Raw genomic sequence first — 26168 nt, forward strand, 5'->3', positions numbered from 1 at the left:
CATGTCAGATGTAAATATTTATCTCTGCAGCTGAGGGGGGGGGGGGGGAGGCAGAGTTCCCTGAAGGTTAAATAACTACATTAAGGCCCTTCAGACACGGGGGGGACTATTTGACGAGGAAGAGCGACGCAGGGCACGCCTGCCGTCGGGGTCGGCCCGACCAAAATCGGCAATCAAAACATGAGCTGAACTCTTTGCGGTTCCTTGAACCTTTCCAGGAAATAGACCGATTCTCCAGACACCGGAGGACGCAGGGACGATGGACCTCAGGCCCGAGAACCATCTTAGCTGGACCTCATGTGATTTGAATGCTTGATGGAACTCAAAAGTCACGGCCATTATCGAATTTTCGCGAATTGGTGTTCCCTGGTTGCAAATTCTGCTCTGTCTGAAAGCAGCGATGGGCTAACAGACGTGGGAAAGTGCCATCCTGAATTTAACCCTCACCCCGCAGCAATTAGATACATCCTTCAAACATCTCCCCCCCCTTGAACTGTTGACAAACGTGCTGCTGCCTGTCAGCGTTCCTTCAACTGCATCCAGAAGCCCCCCCGAAAAAACAAGTTAAAGTTGGACTGAGGTCGAGGTCAAAGTAATAAAAACCCAGAGGGTCGACCCGCCCTCCGGGGTCAGAGGTCAGGCCGGTCCTTACGCCCCTGCGCCGCTTCCTCCGCCCGTGACAAACTGCCGGCTTCCCATTGGCGCGGTGGGCACCCAGTAGGCACGCTCAGTCCGAACGTGAGAACGGGGGCGCCATTGTTCCCGACGGACATATTGGGCCTGTTATCGCCTCCATCGGGCCTAATACTCGGGCTCGCATTGTGTTGGGCCGCGCCGTTTATTTAGATTGAGCCGCCAACAATGAAAACATCGCCTCTCCCCCCCAAAACGAGGCACAAACATGCGGAAAGCAATAATAATAATGACGGCGGCAGAGAGTGGACGTATAAATAGTAGTGGGAAGTAACCGAGAGGCTGCAGCCCCGGCGGACAGTAAACAGACAAACCCATGAATGAACAGGCCAACAATTGCTTGCAGTCACCTGGCAGAGTGACAGCCGTCCGTCCTGTTACCTTCAAACACACTTGCATGGTGTGCGTGTGTGTGTGTGTGTGTGTGTGTGTGTGTGTGTTAGGGTCGGGCGATAAGGGAAAACAAACGTATATGACGAACTTCAAGAGTCCAATATAGCTAGAAGCCAAAATAAATCCCTGAGATTTCCAATAAGTAAAAATACATTTTGTTGCAAATATTCTGATAATATTTTTATCATTATCTGAAGTCTCCCACTTACTTGTGTAATTTCTTGCTACTTCTTGATTTCTTGCACATTCCTCTAGCTGTATTTCTATGCTAACTAAAGCTGAGAGCTAGTTTTGCTTTCTTGACTGTGTTGCTATAAAATTATTGGTCGTTCCCTGCCAGAAAAACATCTTGGATTCTCCGGTCGTTTCTTTCAGGGACAATGTTCCGGTTTCGTTCCGGCTCGCAGTTGGGGATTCTTTTAGCTAATTCTGTTGACGGGGATGGCGATCCCTGTCAGGGGTGGTGGATCCGAGACTATGATAAGTCGAGTAAATGATATTTAATAAACATAAATAGTTGAATCAATATGTTGTCCTGCACTAGTGAGTGTGTGTGTGTGTGTGTGTGACAGGTGAGAGCCGTTCTCATTTGGACGGTGAATTAGGAGTATTGTGCTTGGCCGCTGTTACTGCAGCACAGAGTGGATGGTTTTTGCGTTAGGCCCAAAATCAGCTTCTTTAATCAACCGCTGCTTGACCGCGAGCATGGGGGGGGTTTGGGGGGGAGACACACATACACACACTCAATACACACACGCTTCCCACAAATCAAGACCTCTTTTCAGAGCGGTTGGAAGAGGAGCGGTAATGGCCTATCCCGCTCACCTGCCAGGGCGTCCTGGGCCTCGAAGAAGGTGCTGAGGCCTCCTTTCACGTACGCCAGGCTGCCCTCGTTCTTCTTGGTCTCCTGCTTCTTCAGGTTGCCGGCCGCCAGCTTCAACTGCTCGAAGCTGAAGAACAGCAAAGGAAAAATCATTCTGAGTTCAGAGAATGACAGGCAGCTCGTTTCGAATGTGGGAAATACTTCCCTTTAACGGCAATAAATTAGTGATTTTATGAGAAATGTAACTGAAGGTGTGGGATCTGATCAGCCCTTCTCTGGAGATGGTAGGTTCCTGGCAGGTCAGGGGGCGGGGCTTGCAGCAAGTAACTTTTACAACTAATCTAGCTTTTTTCCCCACAGCAAGCAATTCTTTTTTTTCAGCATTTAAACGAAATCTCACATGTAAATATCAACTACAAAAATGTTATATTTTTCTTAACCTCCTAGGACCCAACTTCTTGTTTGGTACAGGTTTTGAAATGTTTTCTTTGCTTTTTTTTCTTTGGGCTTTTTGACACCTGGTAAGCATGAAAACAAGGCATCATCTTTTGACAGAACGGTTTCCCGGGTCACTGAGGGCAATGTCCACTGCAGAGCTGATGAGCCGAGAAGCGCAGAAATGTGACCTGACACACACACACACACACAGACAAACAACAATGAGCATCAGTGGATGAGTGGGCCTACGTGTGTGTGTGTGTGTGTGTGTCCAGTGTCCTGAGTGAGGTTTCCTTTGCAGGAAGCGCCAGTCGGCCGTCGAGGTCCAAACACAGACCCCTGGTCAGCCTGGATCCCGGGGGTCCGGGTTACTGGGAGGCTAAGCCCGGGGAGAGGAAGCCAGGGGAGTCCAAAATAACTCTCAACTGCCCCCAACTGAGGACGCTGGGTCAGCGGCTTGCCACGTACCTGACCGCAGCCATACATACACACACACACACACACACACACACGTACGTGCGCACACAGAAAGGACACAGACCTGCAGACTGACAGACCCGGGCTATATTTTTGAAAAAAACAAAAACAAACCCAGTGGAGGATCTCTTCCCTGCATCATGTTTACACAAGTGACGTCCGCTAGACACACACACACACACACACACCAGGAGACAGTTCTCCATTTTCACTGAGCACAATGTTGGAAACACCTGATCCTGTAAAAAAGTGATTGTTTTCTTTGTTGTTTTTTTTTTAGATGCACCGGAACAGGAAACACACACTGCAAAACCCGCAGCGAACTCAGCTCACACAACCATAAACGGACACGTGAACAGCGGTAATTACTTTCTATTTCATAAGTGTTTCATAAATGTTTTCCTCCAGGTAAGCGCCGACCCACCTGCTGCCGGCGTGGTTCTCTATCAGGTACCAGGTGGCAGAGAAGTTCTCGCTGGTGAAGTCGCCGCTCATCCCCGGAAACGTCAGCTCCATGTCTTTCTGCGGGATCTTGCCTCTGGGGAGGAGAGACGAAGGCTTTGTCAGCGGAGGGTTTAATCGCAAAAGGAATTGAAAAATATAAACACATACACACGCCAAGCCGGCTGAAGACCCCGTATTTCTAAGCGGTGGCATATCACGGTGTGTGTTCGAGTCGATGAAGGCCGTGCTGCGACGCGAAAAGCTCCACGACATGCGATCGATCGATCGATCGGTTCCTCCTGCGCGATCCTGCGTCTCAATGCGACAACGCTTCGATTCTGCACGCGGCGATCCATGAGCTGCAGGCTGCAGAGGGTCTCCCAGCAGGGGGCAGCGTGGTGCCAGGCAGGGGCCGGCGGTCGGGGGCGGTGGTGGAGCGCGGGGTGAGGAGGTCGGAGGCTGGCGTGGGAAGTGCAGTGTGTGACGCCTGCCTGCCCCTGGAGGACCCAGGGCTCATTAGGGGGGCTTGATCTCTCCTAATGACCCGTGGCCTGAACAAACCAAACCGCCAGCGCCACCGCCGCCACCCACTCAGCGCACGCACGCACACGCACGCACAGATACAGTGTCTATGCAGTCATTGCAGTAGGGCGTGTGAGAAACCTGCGTTGAAATGTCAGTCGGGCCCTCAGATCGCGTTCGGGCTCCTCGACGAGAACCTGAGCCAATGACTAGGATTCACGCCGCTGCCTGGACGTCATTGGCGTCATTATTCCCATGTGAACGGGCTAATCGCGTGGACGGCGGCGCTCCAGAGCAGGTGCCTGCTGTCAAACCCCCTGTGTGGAGATGTTTCAGTCTCCAGGGTGGACGGAGCTTCTCCACGGCGATTTATCAGGCGAACGAAGGACGGAACAGGGCTACGTGCCCCGATTTCCATCGAACGTGTGTGTGCGTACAGAGCAGTGAACTGCGGGAACGCTACATGCTAAGAGGTTTTGTAAACTAACAAGAATAAAAAAATAAGAAAAAATGACATTGTGAGTTTTTCCAGACTAAATAAATATAAACGTAAATAAACATCTTGTTGTCTTAAATAAACATAAAAAAACAAATATTGGACAGTGCGGTGACAAAACCCGACCTCTGGTACCGAAATTCCGTATTTGATCAAATGCAAATTGTATCATCGGCCTGCTGTAAATACTCCGGGTGTACAGTAGTACTGTGTTGTGTCAGGTTTACTACCACAGCTGTAAAACTCCAAACCTGTCAAGGTCCACCGCCAGGGGATACTTTAAGTACAACTTAATGATACTTTTATTCCCGAGTACTGGCGAAGGCCCTCAGAGCCCAGCAGACTGTGTAATTTCGTGATGGGAAAGTATGAAAGGATTCGAACCCTCAGCGGAAGGAAGTACGTCAAATTGTTTGAAATATTTCCATCATTGTGGAATTGATAAACCCCTTCGATCTGCAGTCTTTTTCCCCCGCTGGCGCGGCGAGGGGGCGGAGCCGATCCAAGGTGTCGTTGGCGGGGGTTTAACAATCGCAGGCTCACGTGTTGGAGGACGAAGAACCTTAAGAGCCCACCTGCTTGATCCCATCTGATTTTTCCAAAACCCGTAAAGTCAAAGACATAATTTGCAGTATTCTGGGACGGGGGTGACCGCGGTGATCTAATGGTGATCTTCCTGCCAGCGCTGAGCCCGTTCTGCCAGAATCAGCTGTTTGACAGCGGCGGCGTCACGGCATGGGAATGTGGAAGCGCTTGATGACGCCGCCCGCTTTTTTTAATCCGGCCACTCTAATTTCCACTCAGACACTTCAGTGCGGACGGGGCCAAATGTGAGGTTGCACGCAGCTGGCCCGCCGCTGGACCAGCGTCCGGTGACATCATCGGCGCTCGCGCTGACTGGCCGGGGACGCTTTTTCGCCGCTCTGGACTATTTAAGGAGGATAAAAAAAAAATAAAAAAAAAAAAGACTGGCACCAAACCATACTGATTTAGCTTCTTTTGCGCTGACGTTGTGCGCCGGGTGTTCACCCCACGCCCCCTTCGGCCCCTCCGGCCCCTCGTCTTTAAACCAAACAAACACCCGATGGCAGAAAACGCCAGAGCCCGACAACACAAACTATACATTACGGCGTCTCTGCGCCGCCTGCCAGGCGCGTGGGAGGCAGCGCCGCCGCGTGTGGGTCGCTGCTCCGGCTCTGTCCACCCCTAACCCCTCCCCACCGCTCTATAGTCGTCCTCTGATTTATACACAATTATTGTGTTTCCACTCCCTGCGCGCGGCGGTTAGGGGCTGCCGGGCCGTCGCTGCGTTGGCATAATATTTCAAAAGGCTGCATATGGAGAGAGTTTGTTTCTGTTTGGGGATGTAAACCATGACTCGATGGCAAGAGCGTGTGTGTTTATAGCCATGTGAGGGCACCGGGAGTGTGTGTGTGTGTGTGTGTGTGTGCGTGTGGCTGCGGGCCCCTGTACTTGTCTATGTCGATGCCCAGTGGGTTGCTGGGTCTCAGGGAGAGGGGGGAGATGCCTTTGTTGCGGTCCATCCTCAGGTCGTAGTAGTTGAGCTCGTCCACCCACACGGCCGACTGGTCCAGGATACCTGCGGGACGGGCGGGTCACATGTCAGGCCGTCCAGATGTGCGCGCACACAAACACACACGTACACTAAAAACAGCATGAACGGGATCTTCCGTCTTGCGAGGATTTACAGAAAAACACGTGAAGGTCTTCGGTGCGTTCGGCCATTTTTGGAGCGTTTCATTTTTTTTCTTTGCTGCTTTTCTTGCAGTGTGTTCAACTTTTATGCAGCAGACGCCGTCTGAAACTGTATTTCTGTATTGTTGTGCTGGTAACGTGTGTGCGTGAGCGTAAAATTTCATTTTCTAATATCTTCCCACACGCAGGTTATAAACTCGAAATTGCGGTCTGAGTAAATTGAGTTGGACGGGTCGGTTTCTGCGCTGGATACCAACTGGCCTCTTGGGCCGTCAGTTTGTTCAACAGAAAAACAAGAGGGTCAGGATTTACGGCGCTCCTCTGTTTCATATCTCGCTGGGTCAGATGTTTAGGCCGCGCGAGCCGCTGGAAACCTCCCGTGCAGCTCGGGGCAAACGCGTTTTGGACCAGAACGCATCCCACACAACCTCGCAGAAACAAGCCATCCAACTGTCATATTCTGAATTTCCCTCAGGTTACTATTATTATTTTTTTATGATAATAAAATTATAATTTATGATAATATCACACATGGCAGGTCGCCAAAAGCAGCCCGTAGAAACGAGAAACGTGTCCGATCAAAAGAAGAACCCAACAGGAAACGTTTTTTAAAAAATGATAATAATATTGAGAAACTATGTAAAATGAATTAATAATTAGTTATTGATAATAATAATATTCATAATTACAATATATTTCATCTGAGTGAATTTGCCTCCACTGGTCATTTGCTAACAACCAAAAAGAACCGATTCAAAACAGCTAATATTTATATGCACTGTTATTACATGTATGTATCACTGCTATTTACTGATAAAAATAATGTGACACATAGACTTTTACACAGGTTCCTTGTCTCAGTTTGTGTACTTGTGATTGAAGTTCTTCAACTTTTACAAAAAAAAAAAAAAAAAAAAAAAAAATCAAAAAGGTTTGTAGCCATGAAAAGTGGCAGCTAGGGTGACGGTCGGGTCTCACCGATCCTCTCGGGCCGGAGCAGCTTGAAGGAGACGGTGGAGGTGCCGAGGCCCCCGGACTTGGTGGTGACGATGATCTCGCCCTTGTCGTCCTTGGCCGGCCCCACGCGGCAAACTATCTTACTGGCCGACATCCACTCGGCCGTCAACAGGCAGTTGTGGCCGCAGATTGACAGGCCTGGGGGGAGGGGGGGGGAGAAAGGGTGAGGGGTACGGACGTGACAAGCGCAAATACACAATGTGGCACGTACGCGCATATACACACACACACACACACACACAAAGTGACACACACACACATACATGCTCGCAGAGCTGCGTAATGAATAACAAGAGGCCGCTGCGTCCGACAGACTTGTCGTCCATCAGGGGAGCTGTCGGGGAGGGGTCAAAGGTCAAGTTGGGTAATGGTGGGTTAGCGGGAGGCCGACCGTGACTCTCCCTCCTCATCACTAAGTGGCTCATTAGTGCCCCTCGTCTGTCGACCTCGACCCGAAGCCTCTCTGATATACAGACGTGGGTAGGAGCTGAGAGCGGAGCTGCTCTTATATAACTTTTATTTATTTTAAAACGGTTTCTTGCTGGATTTTATTATTGATTTATTTCAAAATCATTTCTGGTTGACTAAAAGTAATGGTGACAATTCATGACTAAATAAACTAAACGTCTTCAATTTCATCTGATTTATCCAGAGTACAACTTCTTGTTGTAACAAAGGTACATGTTTCACCGCATCGCAAATTAAATCTGCTTTGATAATCCAGTTAATTGTTTTTGTATTTGATTTTTAATTTATTTTGCATTTGTCCTCCAAGATCTTTCTTCAAGGAACATAAAAGTGCTGCGCTTTTCTGCAAAATAACCAAGCTGTAAATAACAGAAAATCTTAAGTTAATAAAATCCCAGAAAAAACATGCATGACGTTGCAGAGAAACCATAATTAATATATTCTCAAAATTATATACAAGGATATATAATTATGTAAAATAAATACATGAAAATAAATAGAGACATCTCAGCAGATTTTTGTGTGACGCTGACCCTCACCAGAGCCCCCTAACACACACACACACAAAATCAATCCCTCCTGCTAGGTTATTTCTCGTGTGTGTCTGTGTGTATTCTCAGGACACACACACACACCATAAGTGGGGATGCAGGGTCGACAAGCCACCGGCAAACGGGAGGGAGGAGGAGGATATCAGCGTGCAGTTCAAACACAGCCAACAGACAGGAGTCCGGTGGAGGGAGTCCTTCTGAGCGTTAAAAATAAATAAAGTCCAGACAGAAGAGAACCGATGGTCAACACACATATGCACGCACACACACACACCCGAGATTTTTTAAAAGGCTGAACGTGGCGGCATCCAATTACATAACAGCAGTTTAGATCCTGTTTCCTGTCGGCGCAGGTTTGACCCCTCAGGACTCGTCACGGAAAAAAAAAAATAAGATCTTATAGGGACCCCTCTCTCTCCAGGAGGTTTCCAGGAGTCACCCAAGGATAAAACGCACCTACATATTTGTTTTTTAAGAAATATGGTATTATTTTGCTATTTATTTATTTACAACAAATCATATTATATCCTGCATGTAACATAATATTGCATTATTATGACAGTGTGATTAATAACTTCATCATTCGTAAATGCTGTGAAACAAAATAAAATAAAGACTCATCTGAGTGATTGAATTACCAAACTCGACTCCTCATTTCGACAACAATCCACATTTATGACCGCGACATAAACTTTAATGCGAACCAACGTTCCCGGTTGTTGCGGTTATGCGATCCATGAGGTTTCCGAAAAAAAAAAAGAAGAAAGAAAAGTTCAATTCTGTAAACACGTGGTCGTTTGCACGTTGTTATGTTAGTCATGGCTCTGCTCGGGTTTTCCGAGATCCGCGTGAAATAAAAGCTTCCAATTCTTTCAATGCGGAAAAAGCTGCTTCTGAATTCATTTCTGATCGATATCGAATTTTAAGCGAATTATCAATGAGATCATGTGAAAATCGATTATTTTAAACTGTGAAATCTTCAAGTAAGCGAAACAAAATAGGGTCGGGAGGCCAGCGGAGGTCGGGGGGGGCCGTCTACTTCCCGAACATAAACAAAAACAAACACCGTCTCGAACCGTCGGTTTTGACGACATTCAGTCAGACGTGGCGACAAGCGGATCAATAATCGTCACCAGAAATGGCCGGGCTGCGCTCTCCGCCCAGGTCAGGAGCGAGAGGAGCCCTGGATCCGGTCCAGACGGTCAAACAAACTGCCGGGGCAGGCGAGTCGGCGGGGAGCTTACCGACGAGGTCGACGGGGCCCGTGCCCAGGTTCTCCCCCCGGATGGTAACTTTGGTCCAGGCCGCTCCCTCCTTGGGCGAGATGCCCGTGACCAGCGGGGGCGGACGGGCGCGGGACATGGCGGCCGGCGGCGGGACTGGAGGATCGCCTGGGTCGGTGGGGAGAAACCTAGGGAACGGATGAAAATCATTTGGAAAAAACGTCGGGAGGACGTGGTGCTGTGTATATTTACGGAGCGCCGGAGCTGCCAGAAAGCAAAATAAATAAACCCCCTCGGTGAAATAATTAATACGCTGGGAAAGGAAAACAAAAATCGGAAGAAAAATAAATTAATGGAGGAATATGGGACGGGAATTGAAATGAGTGTTTTGATTTAATTCCCTTATCTCTGGGTAAATTACAGCTCTTCACTGGATGGACTTCCTTCAATCCGACCCTCGTGTTTCTGATAATCCATCGATGAAAATATCGGCGGCTAGTTAATTATTTAAACATTCATTTTTACTTGCCTCAGTTCATTTGAGTAGGTTTGATATAAAAAAAGGAACTACACACAAGCACGCACACACACACACACACACACAGAAAAGCATACGAACATACATATAAATCTCAAACGGAAAGTTTCATTTTTTAATTTATGAGTTATGAGAATATAACACATCCTTAGCCAGGGTTCAGGAAATATCTGGTGTGAAAAAAAAAAATTCTAGAAACATTTTAAGATAAAATAAAATCAAATATTTTACATTACATTCATGCTGGAAAATAATCTTCATTCATCGTTGGAGTTGGCAACACACTAGTTCCCACCTGAGACTAGTGTGTATCACTAATACACACGCACACACATATACACGCGTTCCCTGCCTCAGCCAAGTGTGTACCACTGACACACACTTTGAAGCTGAACACCGCCTCCCCACCTGAGCCGTGTGTGTACCAAACACACACTGAGGAATGATACACTTTCGTTCGGGCGTCTCAGGCAGAAGGCGGCTCGCGGATAAAAAAAAAAGTCAGTCTCGGATCTCCTGGAAAAAACTCTCCGGGACACCTGAAGTGTTATAAATAATGGCAGGAAACACACACACATACACACACACACACACGAATCAGATTATAAACACATAGCTGTATCCTTGTAGATGATAAAAAAAATGCTGCGTTCAGGTGCAGATTCAGGCTGCTTTCCCAGATCGCCAGGTAATTATGCACTGAAGAAGTGACGGGGATGCCATGACGGGGGTCCGGGGGGTGATTTGGGCAGCGTGCGGCTGGTGTTAATGTCCCGCCCCGCGGGTCTCCAAACAAGCTGTACGTCGCCGCAATTACCTCTCAGATTATAGGACAAATACCAAAGAGGGGCAAGGAAAAGGAAGAATGTAAACCTTGCGACGGAGGATAAATAAACCTGCCCGCCCCCCCATCCACGGATCATTCCGCCGTAAAACCCGGTGCGGCCATGTTGGGCGGGTTCACGTTGGGGCCGGAGAACAGGAAGAGCGGGGCGAGAGGAGTCGAACCGACGGGTTTAAGCGGCACAGATGTCTGCTGATAAATTCCTGCCAGAAACACAGGAGGAAGAAGGAGAAAGAGGGAGGGAGGACGAGGAGGCCGAGCCCTATCAGCTCTCCCAAACAGCTTCAGCGACCCTCCTGCTCTTTTGCTTGCAGGCCAAGATGAGAAAACACGCGCACATTCTGCACAAGCAACGAGGAACGGACCCAACATGGCGGTGGTCACATGACCACTGATCAATCCCGCTCCATTGTTGCTTTCGAGACACATTTAAAGGCATTGATCAAGTCTTAAATATATAAATGATGTAACTTCTCGTTGTTTCCATCGTGGATAAAAGTCGAGATTTTTGCGACATGAATCCATTAACCGATCAGGAAAAAGAGTGTCCGCGGAACGGGGGGACCTCGAACGCATCATCGCTCCCGAGCAACTTTTTGCTCAAAAAACAAACCAACGAAAAAGAAGAAGAGGACAACACAGAGAGCCAAGTTGCCACGTTATTCGTGTTCTGCGTGGCGGTTCTGTTATCCACAGACTATCAGATGGGTTTCAGTGTTTTTATTTCCTCCCTGCGCTGCTTCGCTCCGCCGTTAGCTGACTCCGTACTCACTTGGGCCAGAGTGTTGATGTTCCTCTGCGAGCCCTGGAAACCCCTCTGTGGCGCGGCAGGCCAGAAGACCTTGGACGTCTTTCATTTTGTCGCAAGAAAACAGGTGATCAGCGACAGCGATGGTGGCCGCGGCTTAGAAGTTGGGCCAATCACCTACGTCGCGAGTTCCTCTTGAAAGGTAGAAACGCATCGCCTCGGAGAAAGAGCTAAGCTGGTTCTAGGAACTGAGGTCCACGGTTCCTGGTTCCTCTGCTGTCCAAATGCAGCAAGGATTTGCAAGCGGGGAACCAACCGAGAGGCTCATCAAAACTGAGATGATTGGTTCTCCTCGTGGAGCGGCGGCGCTTCCATCTGCTGGTTCATGCTGTAATTGTCTACTGGCAGCGTGATGAAAAAAAAAAATTCAAAAAGTAATAATAAAAAAACAGCAATCAGCTGGAGCAGACCGAGGGATTGAGTCGGTTTTCGTGTGTATGATTTCTTCTTTTTTCTTTTAAGTCTTTAATCAAAAAACACAAGAACCTTGAGAAACATATGAACTACACATGTCGCCGGGCGGACGAACCCCGTGAACCTTCTTGTGCTCAGGGGGAGGATCAATCGACGGAATATTAATCTACAAATTACTGGCGATTCATCTTTTGGGTCATTTTGTCAACGTAATACTAGGATTTTTTTTTTTTCCACGAACGGTGTGTTTTATCACGCCCGCAGATGTTTTTTTTAAACTAAATCCGATAGAAGCTGGTGGTTTTTTTTTTTTTTTTTTTATTATATTCGTTGTTAACCTTATGTCGGCTACCCATCCGGATACATTTAACCCCTGGAAGTTGTTTACGCCCGGCCCGGGATCACGTGACGTCGGCACGGAGGGCCGAGAGTCGGGAAAAATAATCAACAGATTCATCAATGTGTCAGTCCGGGTGATTAGTCAGGTTTCGGCTCCGGTTTAAATAAAACAAGCAGGTTAATGCGCTGACACGTCAACAGGGGTTCATTAGCGCGGCGGGTCGGCTCAGGAGAACCGGATCCAGCGGAGCCGACACATCCAGGCCTTTTGCTCTGGAGTGTTTCCATTCGCAGACTCAATCCTCACATCTTTTTCCTCTCTACCTAAACCTCATCTCATGAATCGAATTCACGACGGGGGAATGTCACTTCCCGGTCCCTTGTGCCTTTTTTGCTACATTCTCTTTAATTAGAAGAAAAAAAATAACTATTAACAAATGACACAAAATCCCTGATGATGCATTCGCTTCGCCGCCTTCGACGGGTTCCTCAGATGTTTCATTGCCGGGAACTTAAAAAAAGTCGACACAACGCTGATTATTTGCGCTCAGGTTAAAAAGTCTCGAAGGAGACACTTTTATCGATTTGCGATTGACGATTCTAAAGTGATGACAGGTTCGTTTTGCGGTCAGAAAAGGTCGAAATTCTCAACATTTTCTGGTGGTTTTGACATTTGAGGGGAATCACCTGGGGACAGATGGACCCACTTGTTTCTCCTCATCGGTTAATTGATTAATATTCCGTTCACGAAGGCATGAAACGCATAGCATTAAAAACACAACCGGTAACCTTCCAGCGAGAGGAACTTTCTGGGAAACTCCTACGGGGGGTGACCCCCCCCACCCCCCAGCTGTCAACCCCCCCCTGCCCGAACCGACACCCCCAGCGTTAACAAGAGCCCTCCGTCGGGACCGACCACGTGTTGTTGCTGCCGCCCTGCTCTTGTCATCGGAAATGGAGGGTCTGCGGATCGGACATGTCGGAGATAAGAGGTTAACAGGCCTGAAACGAGAGGCCGGTGTGTCCTTCATCAATCCCATATGTTTAGAGTGAGAGGGTGGGGGTTGAAGGGGGGCAGGGCGACGGGGTTGAGCTCTTTATATTGTACAAAACTGATTCTATCCAACCCTCTTCTGTGGAAATACACGTGCGCAAACACTGCGCGCACACACACACACACACACACACACACACGCTGGGCAGAATGACAGCTCAGCTAGGTTGCGTGCGAGGGGCCCGAGCTGGTGTTGTGTGGTCTGTGTGTATTCGAGTATGCGGATGGATCTGCGGAGAGGCCTGGGCTGTGTGTGTGTGTGTGTGTGTGTGTGTGTGTGTGTGGTCTGGGTGTGTGGTCTCTGGCGCGGGCCTGGGGAGAGCCTGCTGACGGCTGGGATGAGAAAAGAGCCGCTGTGTTTACTTTACTCTGGGGGCTGTGCATGGACACGGGAACACTGCCCAGACCCCTCTTTGCAGCGCGCGCACACACACACACACACACACACACTTACTCACACACATACACCGAGTCGTGCACAAAGTGGGGGGGGGGGGATTCGTGCGCAAGTCTCATGTCACGCACCATCACAAATACCCTGCAAACGAGGTTAGAGAAACGAGAAACTCCTCCAGTCCCGCATTGAGCTGTGAATGAATTTTTCCTGTAAGTAGCATGAAGGCCAAAACAAAGGAAGACGTCTTTAAGCTCCGGACGGAAACTTCGCCGCTCGCCGCCGATTTCCACGAGAGGGGGTTGAAAAAAAATTATTATTAGCGACAATAACCTCCAGGGGGCATCAGAGGACGCCCGTACTGCTGCGCTCCTCTTACCTCCCCCCCTCCGACATGTGTCGAGCCATGTCGGGACTAAATCTAATCAACGGTAATACACACTTTTTAAGTTTAGGCCAGTTTCCCTCACCCTGTTCTCTTCCAAGCATGCTAGCATCCCCCTCCCCGCCCCTCTACCTCTAACCTAAAACAGTTTTCTCTCCGCTAATAAACACACACACACACACACACACACACACATGCATAGGTTTGTTTTCCTTGAAGGTTGACTAACAAAAGGGCTGGCTCTGATCGCAGTGGTAGCTGCCGATCTTTTCCGCCAATAAGAGAAAAACCCTCCACTGGCTCGGGACCCTCACAATAAAAGTATCTCATTATTGACTGTAATTAAAGCTTTAAACAAATCTCTCTCTTTTTTTTTTCATCTAATAAGAGCCATTTTATTTGGCACAAAAGCCTGAGTCCCTCCTTAAAACAGAAATACAAATGTGTTTTTCTCGACAGCCTGGACTAGATGGCAGCAGTTGATCTCTCTTGTGTGGTTTGATTTAAAAAAAATTAATTTAAAAAGTAAAAGTAAAGTAAAACTGGAGTCGTTGCATACCGACCCACTTTTTTTTTTTTCTTAAATCATCTCCGTCCGTCTCTGACCCGGATTAGGGACATGAAAACGACAATCCAATACAATAAATGAGACAAATTAAATCACATTAATTATATTTAACCGTCAAGGGGAGAAAGGAATCCCCCAGAAATTATAAAAGAAATTGTGCATAAATCCAAAAAGTCTTGTTGCTTTTAGAGCCTCATACAATGGCAGCTGGAGATTCTCATCATGTCACGTGTGTGTGTGTGTGTGTGTGTATAATTTAATGATATTTATATATTAAAAAGATAATAATTCCATAATTCATTTCCCCTACAGACGGGACATAATACACATATAAATACATACACACACACACACACACACACACACAGTTCTTGCCAAACAGTGTCATCCAGACACTTGTGTTTGCAAAGCTGAGACTCTTTGTCGACGGTTAAAAAAAGGGGGGGCTAGATTGTGAGATTATGGCCGTAGCAGTCGACTTTCCCTGCAGCTGGAGCTAATCCACTGTTTAGATGGACGACGCCGTTCGCAGGACAAAAGGCTCCACGCTACAGCACTTCCTGTCTGTGTCCGCGCCGCTGGATGGGCTGCTTATGAAAAAATAGAGGGAAAAAAAAAGGGGAGGTGGGGGGGGGCAGTTTATTTATCTGGTCTTTTTGGTACACGGGGGCGACCCAGTTCGGTTTTATATAAAGGAAAAAAAAAAGGATATCTATGAAATTAAAGGAAGAACTGAGCACAATAAGAAAGTGGATATAACAAAGAGGATGACTTGTGTCTAGTTTATCTTCAGAAAAGAAAGAAAAAAAATGAGATTTTAAAATATTAATGAAGGAGCTCTGTCGAAAGCGTATTATGTTATTGATTTGTCCAGTGACGCCCGACATCGTCATGACAACGCAAGAGGGTCGAAAAGCCTCTGATGCAGAGGAAATCCAGGTTTCTTTTCTTACTTTCCTTCTGTTTTAATATTAGTCCTTCTGTTCAAAATTAGTTTAAAGACCTTTACAGCTGAAGTTTCCTCCAGCTGAATCAGCCAAGACTCAAACAGATATTTAGAATTCAGAAGGTGTGGGTCGGAGGATGTTCTGCTCTGTCATCCCAAACGCCTTCATCGGGCGGGCTTTCCTCGATGTCACGCCCAAATTAAAAATGGTGGCGTCTATCGGCGAGTCGCTAACTGTGGATGGCGAAGCCACAAATCTCAAAATCAGGGACGCCATCCGTTTTCCGACCCGAGGTCTTTCGAGTTAAGCACAGCGGTTTCGGCTTCCAGGCGCCGGGATGGTCGCAGAGCGAGAGGTCGCTGGTTCCCATCCCAGACGCTGGTCCTTAAATCAAAGGCCATCGGTTATAAAAAGAACTTTGTTTAGATTCTGCTTTATCTGCTGGTTTGAAGCGGGAGATATTTCTGCATTGCACTCTGTTTACTGTCTCTCCTACACACGCACATGCAGACACACACACACAAATAGCTGAGCTGAAGCAGGTTTATAAAATGAAGCATCACCAGATTTGTTTTCAAATTTCATTACAAAAATAAAAAATAAAAAAACATGGATGTGAAGAAAATAATAAAAAATAAATATAAGAAAAATATCCGCCAGTGTTTGCTGAATCGCAGGGTTAATTTTTTTCTATTACAGAATAAAAAACAAATCTATAGAGATAAAATGAAATTCAAGCAAATACAAAAAACTGTATAGATCAATTGGAGGAGGACCTGAGTCTTGGGAGTGATCAAATCTTCCGAGAGGCTCCTGAAGGCAGAGTTAAATCCCAGCTCCGTTACAGAAATAATGATTTCAAACAGGACTCTCAATCACAGGGAGCTTTTCTGCTCAGGTTAACGGATGCAGGCAGTAAAGTGACGCACTGCAATTTCAACGTGACTTCCTTATATCCTCTATTTTTTACTCTCACACAGAAGTGGCCCCCAAAACCTCGGCTCCCCAGGCGAGGAGCATTGTGCACCGTCGGCCCCATAAACACACACAAACACACACGCTCCGCTCCTCGACAAACGCGCACCCGCGCACACGGCGGCCCGGCGGTGGGAGTGAAACCGGGACATCAAGGAAGGTGTTCATTCCTGGTGTTCGTCTCCAAGGTCATTCACATATGGCAGTGATTGGCGTGTGTGAGCGCGCTCCCGTATGTGTGGATGTAAAGGAAAGTGTGATGGGCGCCACAAAGGGACCCATTTAGACAGATCACTGACCCCCTCCCCGCCTCGGCCACTGCCTCCTTCCTCCCTCTCCGACTAATTCATTTCGCTCGCCGACATTACACAAACAACCAGATTCCTCGGCGGACTGCCTTCCTCTGAATGCACAGACGAGGCCAAACACCGGGCCCGCTTTGGGAGACGGCCGGCGTCCGATCGCCCCGGCCCGCTGGGCGGGGCCTGGCGGCGACAATCCACCGCAGTGTTTCCCCCTCGTGCAGGCCCGGGCACCCCCCACCCCCGGGGCCCCTCAGAGGTAAGTGGCCCCCGCGGTGGGCAGAGTGGTCGAAAATTGGGAGATAATATGTGTTGACCCGATCGTCTTTCAAACGGCGGGTATGGAAATGAGCGGTGGGTCGGTTCTGTTTGGGGAACAGATGCTGACCGCTGGCCCGGTTCTCCCACTGTGACTCAGCAGCTTCTCGATAAGCCCCCAGAATATGGAGGGGGGGGGGGGGGAGTGAATCCTCCTCCTCTTCTTCTTCTTCTTCCTCCTCATTGCCTGCCATTGCCATGTCTACCCACAGGCTTTGTTATCTTTAAGGCTGCCTGTTTGTTTGTTTGTCAGTCTCAAGTGCTTTTCAGCTCCGAGGTTTGACAAAAAAGACCCCCCACCCCCCATCCCTCTCCAGCCCTGCCCGCCGCCGCCCGCCCCCTCCCTAATTTCCCACATGAAAATCCTACGGCAATAAACAGAAATGCGAAATACGGGCCCCAGTAAATGCGGAGGAATTGTTTTTGGGAGGATTAGGAGGCTGGAGCCGGGCCGCTCTGCCCGGCGACACCGGGAGGCGGCCCGGCTGCGTTACATGGAAAACACATCGGCAGCGTGAGAACCGTCCGGCCGCATACCATCGTCCGTTACGCAAACACCGCTGTTTGCACTGCAAACCAACACTCTGGGCGGACGGAGCCGTAATTAATATTCCCCACCTCCGATAACAGAAGGGGGGAGGGGGGGAGTTCGCTCAAATGATGCCTTCACTCCTTATCGATTTGTTATCGGATGGATCTCCTTATGGACGGTCGGACGTGGTTTCCCGACCGAACTCACTTGGATCAAGTTGAATCCAAAGTGCCTCCCGGTCTGAGAGTTGTTTACCTCAGCCGCTGACTTCGCCCGCTCCCCTTTGTTTGTCAGACCCTCGGCAGGAGGGGCGGCAAAGCTTTCACGATTTCAGGTTTGTTGTAACCCTGGACGTGTCTAATTCCTGTGACAGGGGCGCTCAACATCTCCAAACAGGAGCATCATCTAATTGTTTGTTTTTCTAGTGCCGGGGAAGTAAGACCTCACCTAGAAAACAACAAAATAATAATCTGAAAACCGTCAGGAAATGACCCCCAAAACACCATCCGACTCATACATATAATTAGTTCAAAATTCATATGAAATTACAAATAAATGGCCAGCAACATTTACTGGAAATCAGTGGGGAAATGCCAAAAATTATGCACGATATTACCAAACAAAAAAAAAAAAAAATGTTGAATCATTGTAGTAATGGTTGAGTCTGTGATGCTGTTACTCGTTTAATGTAATAAAGCTACTCCTTGTCGTTCTGGGGAGCGCAGTTTATTTACTTTGGGCCCGAGCTGGTGTGGTGAGATATACCTCGGTGTCGGAAAGAAACGAAGAGACGGCGCCTGCAGGTGACAAATTACATCCCAATCCACGTCACTTGACATGACAGAAAGCCAACGAAGAGACGCGTGTGCGTGTGTGTGTGTGTGTGTGTGTGTGCAAGGCTTAGAAACATATTAAAAGGAGCTGCAAATAAATACCCCTTCAAATATATTCAGCCTTAGTCATCAACTAATAGGTTGAGTCGGAGCAGCTTTCATGGCTTCCACACTGCGGACGCCCCCGAGTGAGTTCCAGAGTGTTGTGGTCCGATACGAGTCCCAGGAGACTGGCCCGGCCGGGAGGAGCAGCGGTGGGGCCGCCAGGTGTAGCGCCAAGCACTTTGGGGAGTGACGCCTTTCTCAAAAATAGAAAGGGAGTGGGGAGGTCAAGGGGGGCCTGGTTTCCTTGGGACCCCCAGTCTCCTTGGTCACTCGGGGACTTCGAGGAGCAGCAAGTGAGGAAAAAAAAAACCTGAATAAATTAAAAAAAAAAAAAAAAACACTTTCCATCAAACCAAAACAAGCAGGGCCACCCAAATTTTTCAATTAGAGCCCCTGGAGGGGCTGGTTTGTGCGCCCCCACAAACACCCAACCATCCGAGGGGTGCTGACGACCCACAGAGCCTCTCAGGACCATCAAGTGATGTCAAACATACTGCAGTACCCAGGGTTGTTGTTGTTGTTGTTGTTTTTCTAATATTCTATCATGTTATTTAGCGACACCTTCAGGACAAACCTGGACCAAATAAACATCATATCAAAAAATATATAAAAATCAAACTGACTGAAAGATGGTTTCCCTTGGCCCAAATTTCAGGACAAAGGTCAAAGGAAAGTTATTATTTTGCCTCGCATTTTTTTTTTTTTTAACTTTCCCCTCCGTCAAGTTGACCATACCCCCCAGCTCCCACCACCCCAAACATACACATGGAAAAGGTCGACTTTCGAAGACATGCAGGATCAGTGTTTGTCGAAAGTGGACAAAAGAGGATTAGAGTTTGTTTTGTATGAAAACACCACACTTAACGAGACCGGGGAGGGAGAGGGTGAGTGGTTATTACAGGGTAACTACAGAGGGGACAGTACTGGGTATCTGCAGGTGATGGTCATGTTTGGAAATGCACACGCGGGCACGTGCACACACACACACACACAAAATCTGATGGATAAAAACATGCTGATATTAAAAAGAATCAAAAGCACAAGCGCAAATAGTAACTTTACTGCTTCATTATCACGTTATATTTTTTGGACTGCAGATATTTGAAACTTTGAAAGAGACATTATGCTCGCTGAGGAAATTTCTCCCATGTTGAGGTTCAAATCTAATGTTGGATTTGAAACCAACAAAATACCCACATCAAACGACTTGAAAATGTCTGGCTGTCTGGGCGTTGACATCTAGATGTTCCAGAGACCTTGTTGCTTTGGTTAGCTAACAACCTACAATCAAGCGTGCATCTGTGTCATCGACATGCAGACGACAAACCCATCGCTTCTTTGACGAGCTAACAACCGTTGTGCTGGCATAGATCTGTGTAAGGCTGATTGATTGGGGCATTGGGATCAATAAAAGCGATAAGTAGCATCAACAACAACATGGACATGCATGAACTTCTCAATAATAGTTTTGAGAGCAGCCCCCGTAACCTTCAGTCTGATACCCAATATGTTTTCGTAAAGCTGAGCCAATCACAATCGGTTACCTAAAGCGGGTGCAGGTTTAACTGAGGGACCAGCAAGTAGCTAGTGAAGACCAGAACTGCACCCAAAGGGGAATACATTTTGACTTGAGGCATTTATTTTTTAGGCATGTGATGCCCGCTGCCACCGCCCTGGAGCTTTGACTAACCCCAAGCGTTAAATTACTGAAAAGAGAAAAATATTTGCTGGACTTCTGAGGGTTATACGGCGGCGGCATGTCGCCTGGGTACGATCTCAGCGTTCCTTTGCTCTGATTGGTCGCAGGTCTGACTATCAGCGTCCACTACGATGTTTGGAAGGTGGTTGTCGTTGAAAAGCTTGCTGGAATTGTGAAATCAGGCCGAGCCATCGGGCTGCAGTTATAAGTTTGAAACAAAAGCAAGCTTATCCTTGAAGCCACCAGTCAATGTACCGCACAGTGTTTGGAGGAACCAGGGGACTAAAAAGAACATATTAATTTCCCATTCCGTGTTATGCAAACACCATCAACAAACAAAAGACCGAAACGCCCATGTTCATGTCCAAACCACTTACACACACACACACACACACACACACACGGGGATGATAAATTGATCACACGTGGCTCAAGTTCTGTCCAGCTCGGTATCAACATGTTTTCACTCGCAGTACAAGACACATTTCTGAGCCTGCAAAATATCAAATAGGGTAATTGCACTTCATTGTGTGCAATCCGGAGCACGCCAGGTTTTTACAGAATTGCGTAATTTTAATGTTTTATCTCTCACAAGAACGAAATGATCAGTCTGCGGGATCGACAATTAACAAGGAGAGGCCGACGATGACTGGACGTCGAGGACGAATGCGGAACCTGATTAAGAGCAGATCAACCTCTGTGCCTTTCGGACCTGATAGGAGCCAAATAAACCACACCGGAAAGTGCTGATGATTAAGTCATCGTTGCTTAGGAATTAAATACAAGCTGCAGTGTTTTTCTTGCATTACAAGTCATTTTAGGTGCTACGGTGGCACAGTGATGATCATCCCGTGGCGTAATCGGGCAACATTTAAATTTAAAGGAACAGGGCGACATGGTCGATCAAGCTGTTATGCTTAAGTATCAACTAAAGCTTGTATGTAATTATATTTCTGTTAATTTATCAAAATATTCAAATTTCTGGCAACTAGAATGTGACAATCGTAAACAACAATTAACACAATAGCACAGTAGAGGGTCTCTGGAGACATACATTTCAAACATTTCAGTAGAAATAAGTGGGAAAATATATGACCTATGAAAACATGAATTTTAGAATACTATGTAATCACATTTAGCAAATTCAATTGACAGTGGGACCATTTCGGGGAGGGGGTAATCAATAAATCAGTGAAAGTAGGGCCATAAAGAGGCTTTTAAAGAAGAATGAGCAAGAGGAATGAATGATAGAAAAGTGTGTCAAATGTTAAATAGCCGCATGTTAGTTGATAAGCCCAATGAAGTGAGAAGAAAGTGCAGAACTCCCTTCAAAAAAATCTGCAAATTAAAAGTGTAGGGCGGACGAAAAACATGACCGTCGGAAACAATTAGATGAGCTGATGCTTTTCGAAATACATATGATGTAATTTCATGCATGCCGAATTTCGCTGCATGGGTCGTAGTGTAATAAAAAATAAAATAGTTTTATTCCCGGTGAGCCAATGAGACGTTACGACTTGTTTCACATAAATTTGTACGAAATTTGGTGCATCGACCTAAGTTACCGTTAAATCACCGAACGATGTTATCGACCACAACCGTCAGCTGTTCACAACACCACGGAATGTTACAAGACGTGAAAGAGCTACAATAAACCTTAAATCATTCGCAACCGGGAGAAAAAGAGAAATTTTAGTTTTACAGCTGGCAGATTTAACCAGCTAAAAGATAACTGAAGCTAACCATGTTTGCTAGCATGCTAATACGGAACACCGGAAGGGTTGACAACGGTTTATTGTTTTTCTGTTCGTCGTCGCTTAAAAACACCACGTTTCCCTTCGGTTTCACGATTTTAACATTAATTCAACCCTGGACAGTTTCGAGGTTAAACATAAAACACAAAAAAAGAGAGACTTACAATATTCAGCAGCTGAGCTGGAGCGACCGTTTCCTGTATTCTCGAACTACTTCCGGATTTCCGTTTTGCCCTTCACAATAAAACACAAATAACAAATAGATAAATACAAATATACATCGATTACAATAATAACGACCAGGATGACTGAATGATTACTATTTGGATTTTTATTATTGTAATCTCTTAATCTTTAATGGCGTTTGCTCATAAAAGTTATATGCAAGATATATAATCCTAAATACAAGCAGAGTGACTGTAAAGACGTGTATTTGGTCCTTTTAAATATTGACTGTTGCAAGAAGCAAGGAAACATGGACATTCTGATACTCAAGCACCAATAAATTGTATATTTTAAGTTATAACATGTGAAATATAAGGATGTAAAATGTCTTATGTTGTTTTTATAATGAAATCGGAATATGCTGATAACATGGGAGTTTATTTGAGTGTTTCAAGAGGTCTCTTTCTGTCAAACCAGGCGAAAAGTTCTAATTTCTACATATATGTTTTTATTCAGTTTGATTTAAGAGGAGACATTTTTAAGGTGACTTTGTCACATTTAATTGAGGGTCATAGTTGGAAACTGTCTTGTAATTCGACATGAGTGATCATGGTGACCCTGACCTTCTCAGCTGTGTGTGTGTGTGTGTGTGTGTGTGTGTGTGTGTGTGTGTGTGTGTGCTAGATGACATCTGTTTGTTTGTTCCTCTTTTTTTCAAAGACTGTCTCACAGCTGTGTGTGCCTGTGTGTGTGTGCGCACACTTGAGTGTTGTTTCTCTTTTCAAGAGTCAATTAATCAGAAATGTGAATGTGAAACATGATTTTTTTCTCACAAATCAATGACAACAATAAAAATATCGGCCTCATTTGTGCTGCAGCTGAAAAGTCATGACGAGAAAGGAAGCTGACACAAACCGATTGATTTAATACAGCAGCTTCAATACATTTAATTTAAATCATAAATAAAAGTAGTAGTTATGTAGAGTAATCATGATGGAAATATAATAATATTGCATTACATTTCAGGCTAAAGATATTCATGTAGCATCAATCATGCAATGATAATTAGAATAAATTGTTGCAAATATGTCTTAATTCACCATTTATTACACTTTATTATATTTTAATCCTATGTGCTTCAGATGTTTTGAAGGTTCTATTCCAAAGAAATAGATGATGTAATGTGTTTTCCCCTGCATAAATATCAAATAAATATGAATTTAGGTTCATATGAAAACATATAGGCCGGTTCTGAAGGAAAAAACACTCCATGACACACACACACACACACATTTCATTTTGTTTATTTGTTTGTCAAAATATTTTCAACCTCCCTTCAAGGATGTTAACGTCGGGTGTGTTTTTTTTCCACGTGTAATAAACCTGTTTTTACCCTGGTAGCTCTTTGAAGAGATGTTCACACATCGAGATTTGCATCTATCCTCACGGGATTATCTGCTTTTTATCTCAAGATAATCCGAGTTAATTTCTTCACATTTGCCAGGCTTTTTGAAAAAAAAAAAAAAACAACAAAAAAAAAACCTTTCCATCTGGGTGTCAGATCTCAGGGATCTTTGCCTTCTTCTTCTTCTTCTTCTTCTTCTCCTTTTTTTCCACGCTTCCCCCTTTTCACGGTGCATCACCGAGGCATTTCCACTTGTTCTGGGAAAGAAGCGCGGCCCGGGCGGACCACCCAGGCGCGCACAGCGGCGCAGATACCGCCGCATTTATCTCGCCAAATTGCGCGGCGCAGAGAGAACGCGTCGATAAGGCAAGGCCCACTCCCACGGGAGATGTGTGTGTGTGTGTGTGTGTGTGTGTGTGTGTGTGTGTGAGGGGTCCAATTAGGCGCCGTAATCTGATAATTGCGGGGATCAAACCGCGACCTGGGAGTTGGCGCAGGTCTTGAGGGGGGTGGGGAGGTTGCGCGTCCCCGTGTTGCGTCACGACGGGCGTCTTCGTGGGTCTCTATGTAGCAAAACATATAAATATAAATATAAATATAAATATTATCGAAACAGTTTTTTCACATTTTTTTTAGTTAATTGTTCCTTTTTTTTTATTCTAATGTGTCTTTTTCAGTGCATCAGGCATTTCTCTTCCTAGCAATAAATATATGTAAATAAAAATCGAAATATCATTAGTATTATTTTATTTTTGTAGACATTTTTACAGTTTTGAAATTAAAAAAAATATATAATATTGCATTTGTCTTCTAATAAACAACACCGAATCAGCACTGCGTAAACAGATAACCAGCCCTTTAATAGCACGTGGACACAAGAAAGGAAATATTGGAAATTTTAAAAAAGGAAAGATAATCACTATATAAACATATATATATTTATATATATCATATAAATATCCTTTTTTAAAACATATTATAAATACAAATAAAATCTATCAGAATTTGATGACGTATTGAAAACGATGAATTCGCAAACGTGGGAATTATCATGGTGAAATGTGGAATATGAACTATTCTGAAACTAAATATTTACCATGTCAATGAATTATGAACGTGCCGTTGTGAGCACGTGTGACATTAAACCCACCCTAATATGACTGATCTTTTATTTTGAACTCCTCTGAATTGTACCAAGACATTAAGCGATATTTGTCAGATTTGTAATTGTAATCAGATTACTCCGCTTGTAAGGTGTTGCTGATATTTTGACACGAGCAGGGATTTTGTGCGAGTGTGTGTGTGGTCACGATTAATGAACAAAACGGGACAGAAATATCCTTCCTGTCCTAAAATCAAAAGCATCAGATCTTTGTCCAATCAGCTTCCGGCATGTGAAATGTCCAATCTGGTGTATTCGAAAAGGAAAAAAAAAAAAAAAATCCTGACGTTTATCTGGATTTCAAAACTGATTAGCGACGGGGATTTAGACTAGCGTGTGTCAATATTTACCCAACGACATCGGCTTTGAGTTTTCGGCTCAGACGGAGGAGGAATCGAAAGAAACAGGAAGTGGGACGTTCGGAAGAACCAACGACACACGCCAGTGAAGTCTGACGGTGGAACCTTTATCATTGGCGTCCACTTGGTTTCAAGTCACACATGACGCCCGGCTGCTTTCAATTTCACCTCCGGAGCGGTTAAACACAGATGGCGGGTGTTAGCGAGCGGCCTAGCAATGAGTGACTGTGGAATCGACGGGCTGGCCTCCGGCCCGCCGAGTCCTTGGTGTCTATTACTGTGTTACTACAACCAGCCGAACGGGCGGGTGGATGGTGGCGGGGGGGTTAACGCCTTTCAGCTGGATGTCATTTTAACTGGAGTCGGCGCTTCTGACCGACAGGCCGATCTACAGACATGCGGAGAGAGCGTTCTGCTCTGTTAGCATGGTAACGTAAACACGAGCACCCAACCCCTCCCGCGCTACACCGCCCAACAAGCCAAATCCGCCATCGTCCCGTCGCCCTCGACGATCCGGAGGTGAAGGGTTAAAGAGCGAACGGACGGCGGCCAGCTCGCAACGCGATGGGGACGACGTGTGTGTTCTATTAATACCAGATTGTCAAGGGAACGTGTAATAAACATGGTATTATGGACGGTGAAACGTCGGGAGGGGCCGAGGCAGAACGAACGCAACGGCGCGGTGCTGGATAAAAGTTTTTTTTAGTTCATGTTCTAGTTGCAAATATGTTGAGATCATTTAAAAAATAAGCTAACCATGTGTACTGACGCCATTTGGCGGCCATCTTGGAGGCTAACCTCTCGCTATCAGGGAAAAAGAGCTTTTATCAAGTACTACACACATCTCTATGCAAATTTAACCACCTGACCACCTGATACGGAAATACTTGTAGTTTGATTTTTTACTGGATGAAGTTATCCATCGCTATTTGGTCTTTTTGTAGAAAAATTAACAGGGCTCAAAGGTTAGCGTTGAAACTGTTAGCCGCAATCAGGTGGCCTGACCG

At 46.1% G+C, this 26168-nt stretch overlaps 1 protein-coding gene across 2 annotated transcripts in view; it reads right to left on the reverse strand.

Annotated features, from left to right (window-relative positions):
* Nucleotides 1-22303, reverse strand: part of exoc2 (exocyst complex component 2) — a 54215-nt gene extending 31912 nt beyond the window's left edge. For both annotated transcript variants that reach the window (XM_086144603.1, XM_086144594.1), the window contains exons 1-6: nucleotides 22235-22303; nucleotides 9283-9449; nucleotides 6981-7157; nucleotides 5760-5886; nucleotides 3249-3362; nucleotides 1912-2036 (exon numbers count right to left, since the gene is read on the reverse strand). In XM_086144603.1, coding sequence (XP_086000729.1) covers nucleotides 1912-2036; nucleotides 3249-3362; nucleotides 5760-5886; nucleotides 6981-7157; nucleotides 9283-9400 — 661 coding nt within the window. In that variant the 5' untranslated portion in view covers nucleotides 9401-9449; nucleotides 22235-22303. The remainder of the gene's footprint in view (nucleotides 1-1911; nucleotides 2037-3248; nucleotides 3363-5759; nucleotides 5887-6980; nucleotides 7158-9282; nucleotides 9450-22234) is intronic.
* Between the last annotated feature and the right edge of the window lie 3865 nt (nucleotides 22304-26168).

The sequence above is a fragment of the Fistularia commersonii genome, chromosome 1, assembly GCF_037954325.1.
Source record: "Fistularia commersonii isolate RoL2024-O1a breed Wild chromosome 1, RoL_Fcom_v1.0, whole genome shotgun sequence".
In the NCBI taxonomy this organism is placed as follows: domain Eukaryota; kingdom Metazoa; phylum Chordata; class Actinopteri; order Syngnathiformes; family Fistulariidae; genus Fistularia; species Fistularia commersonii.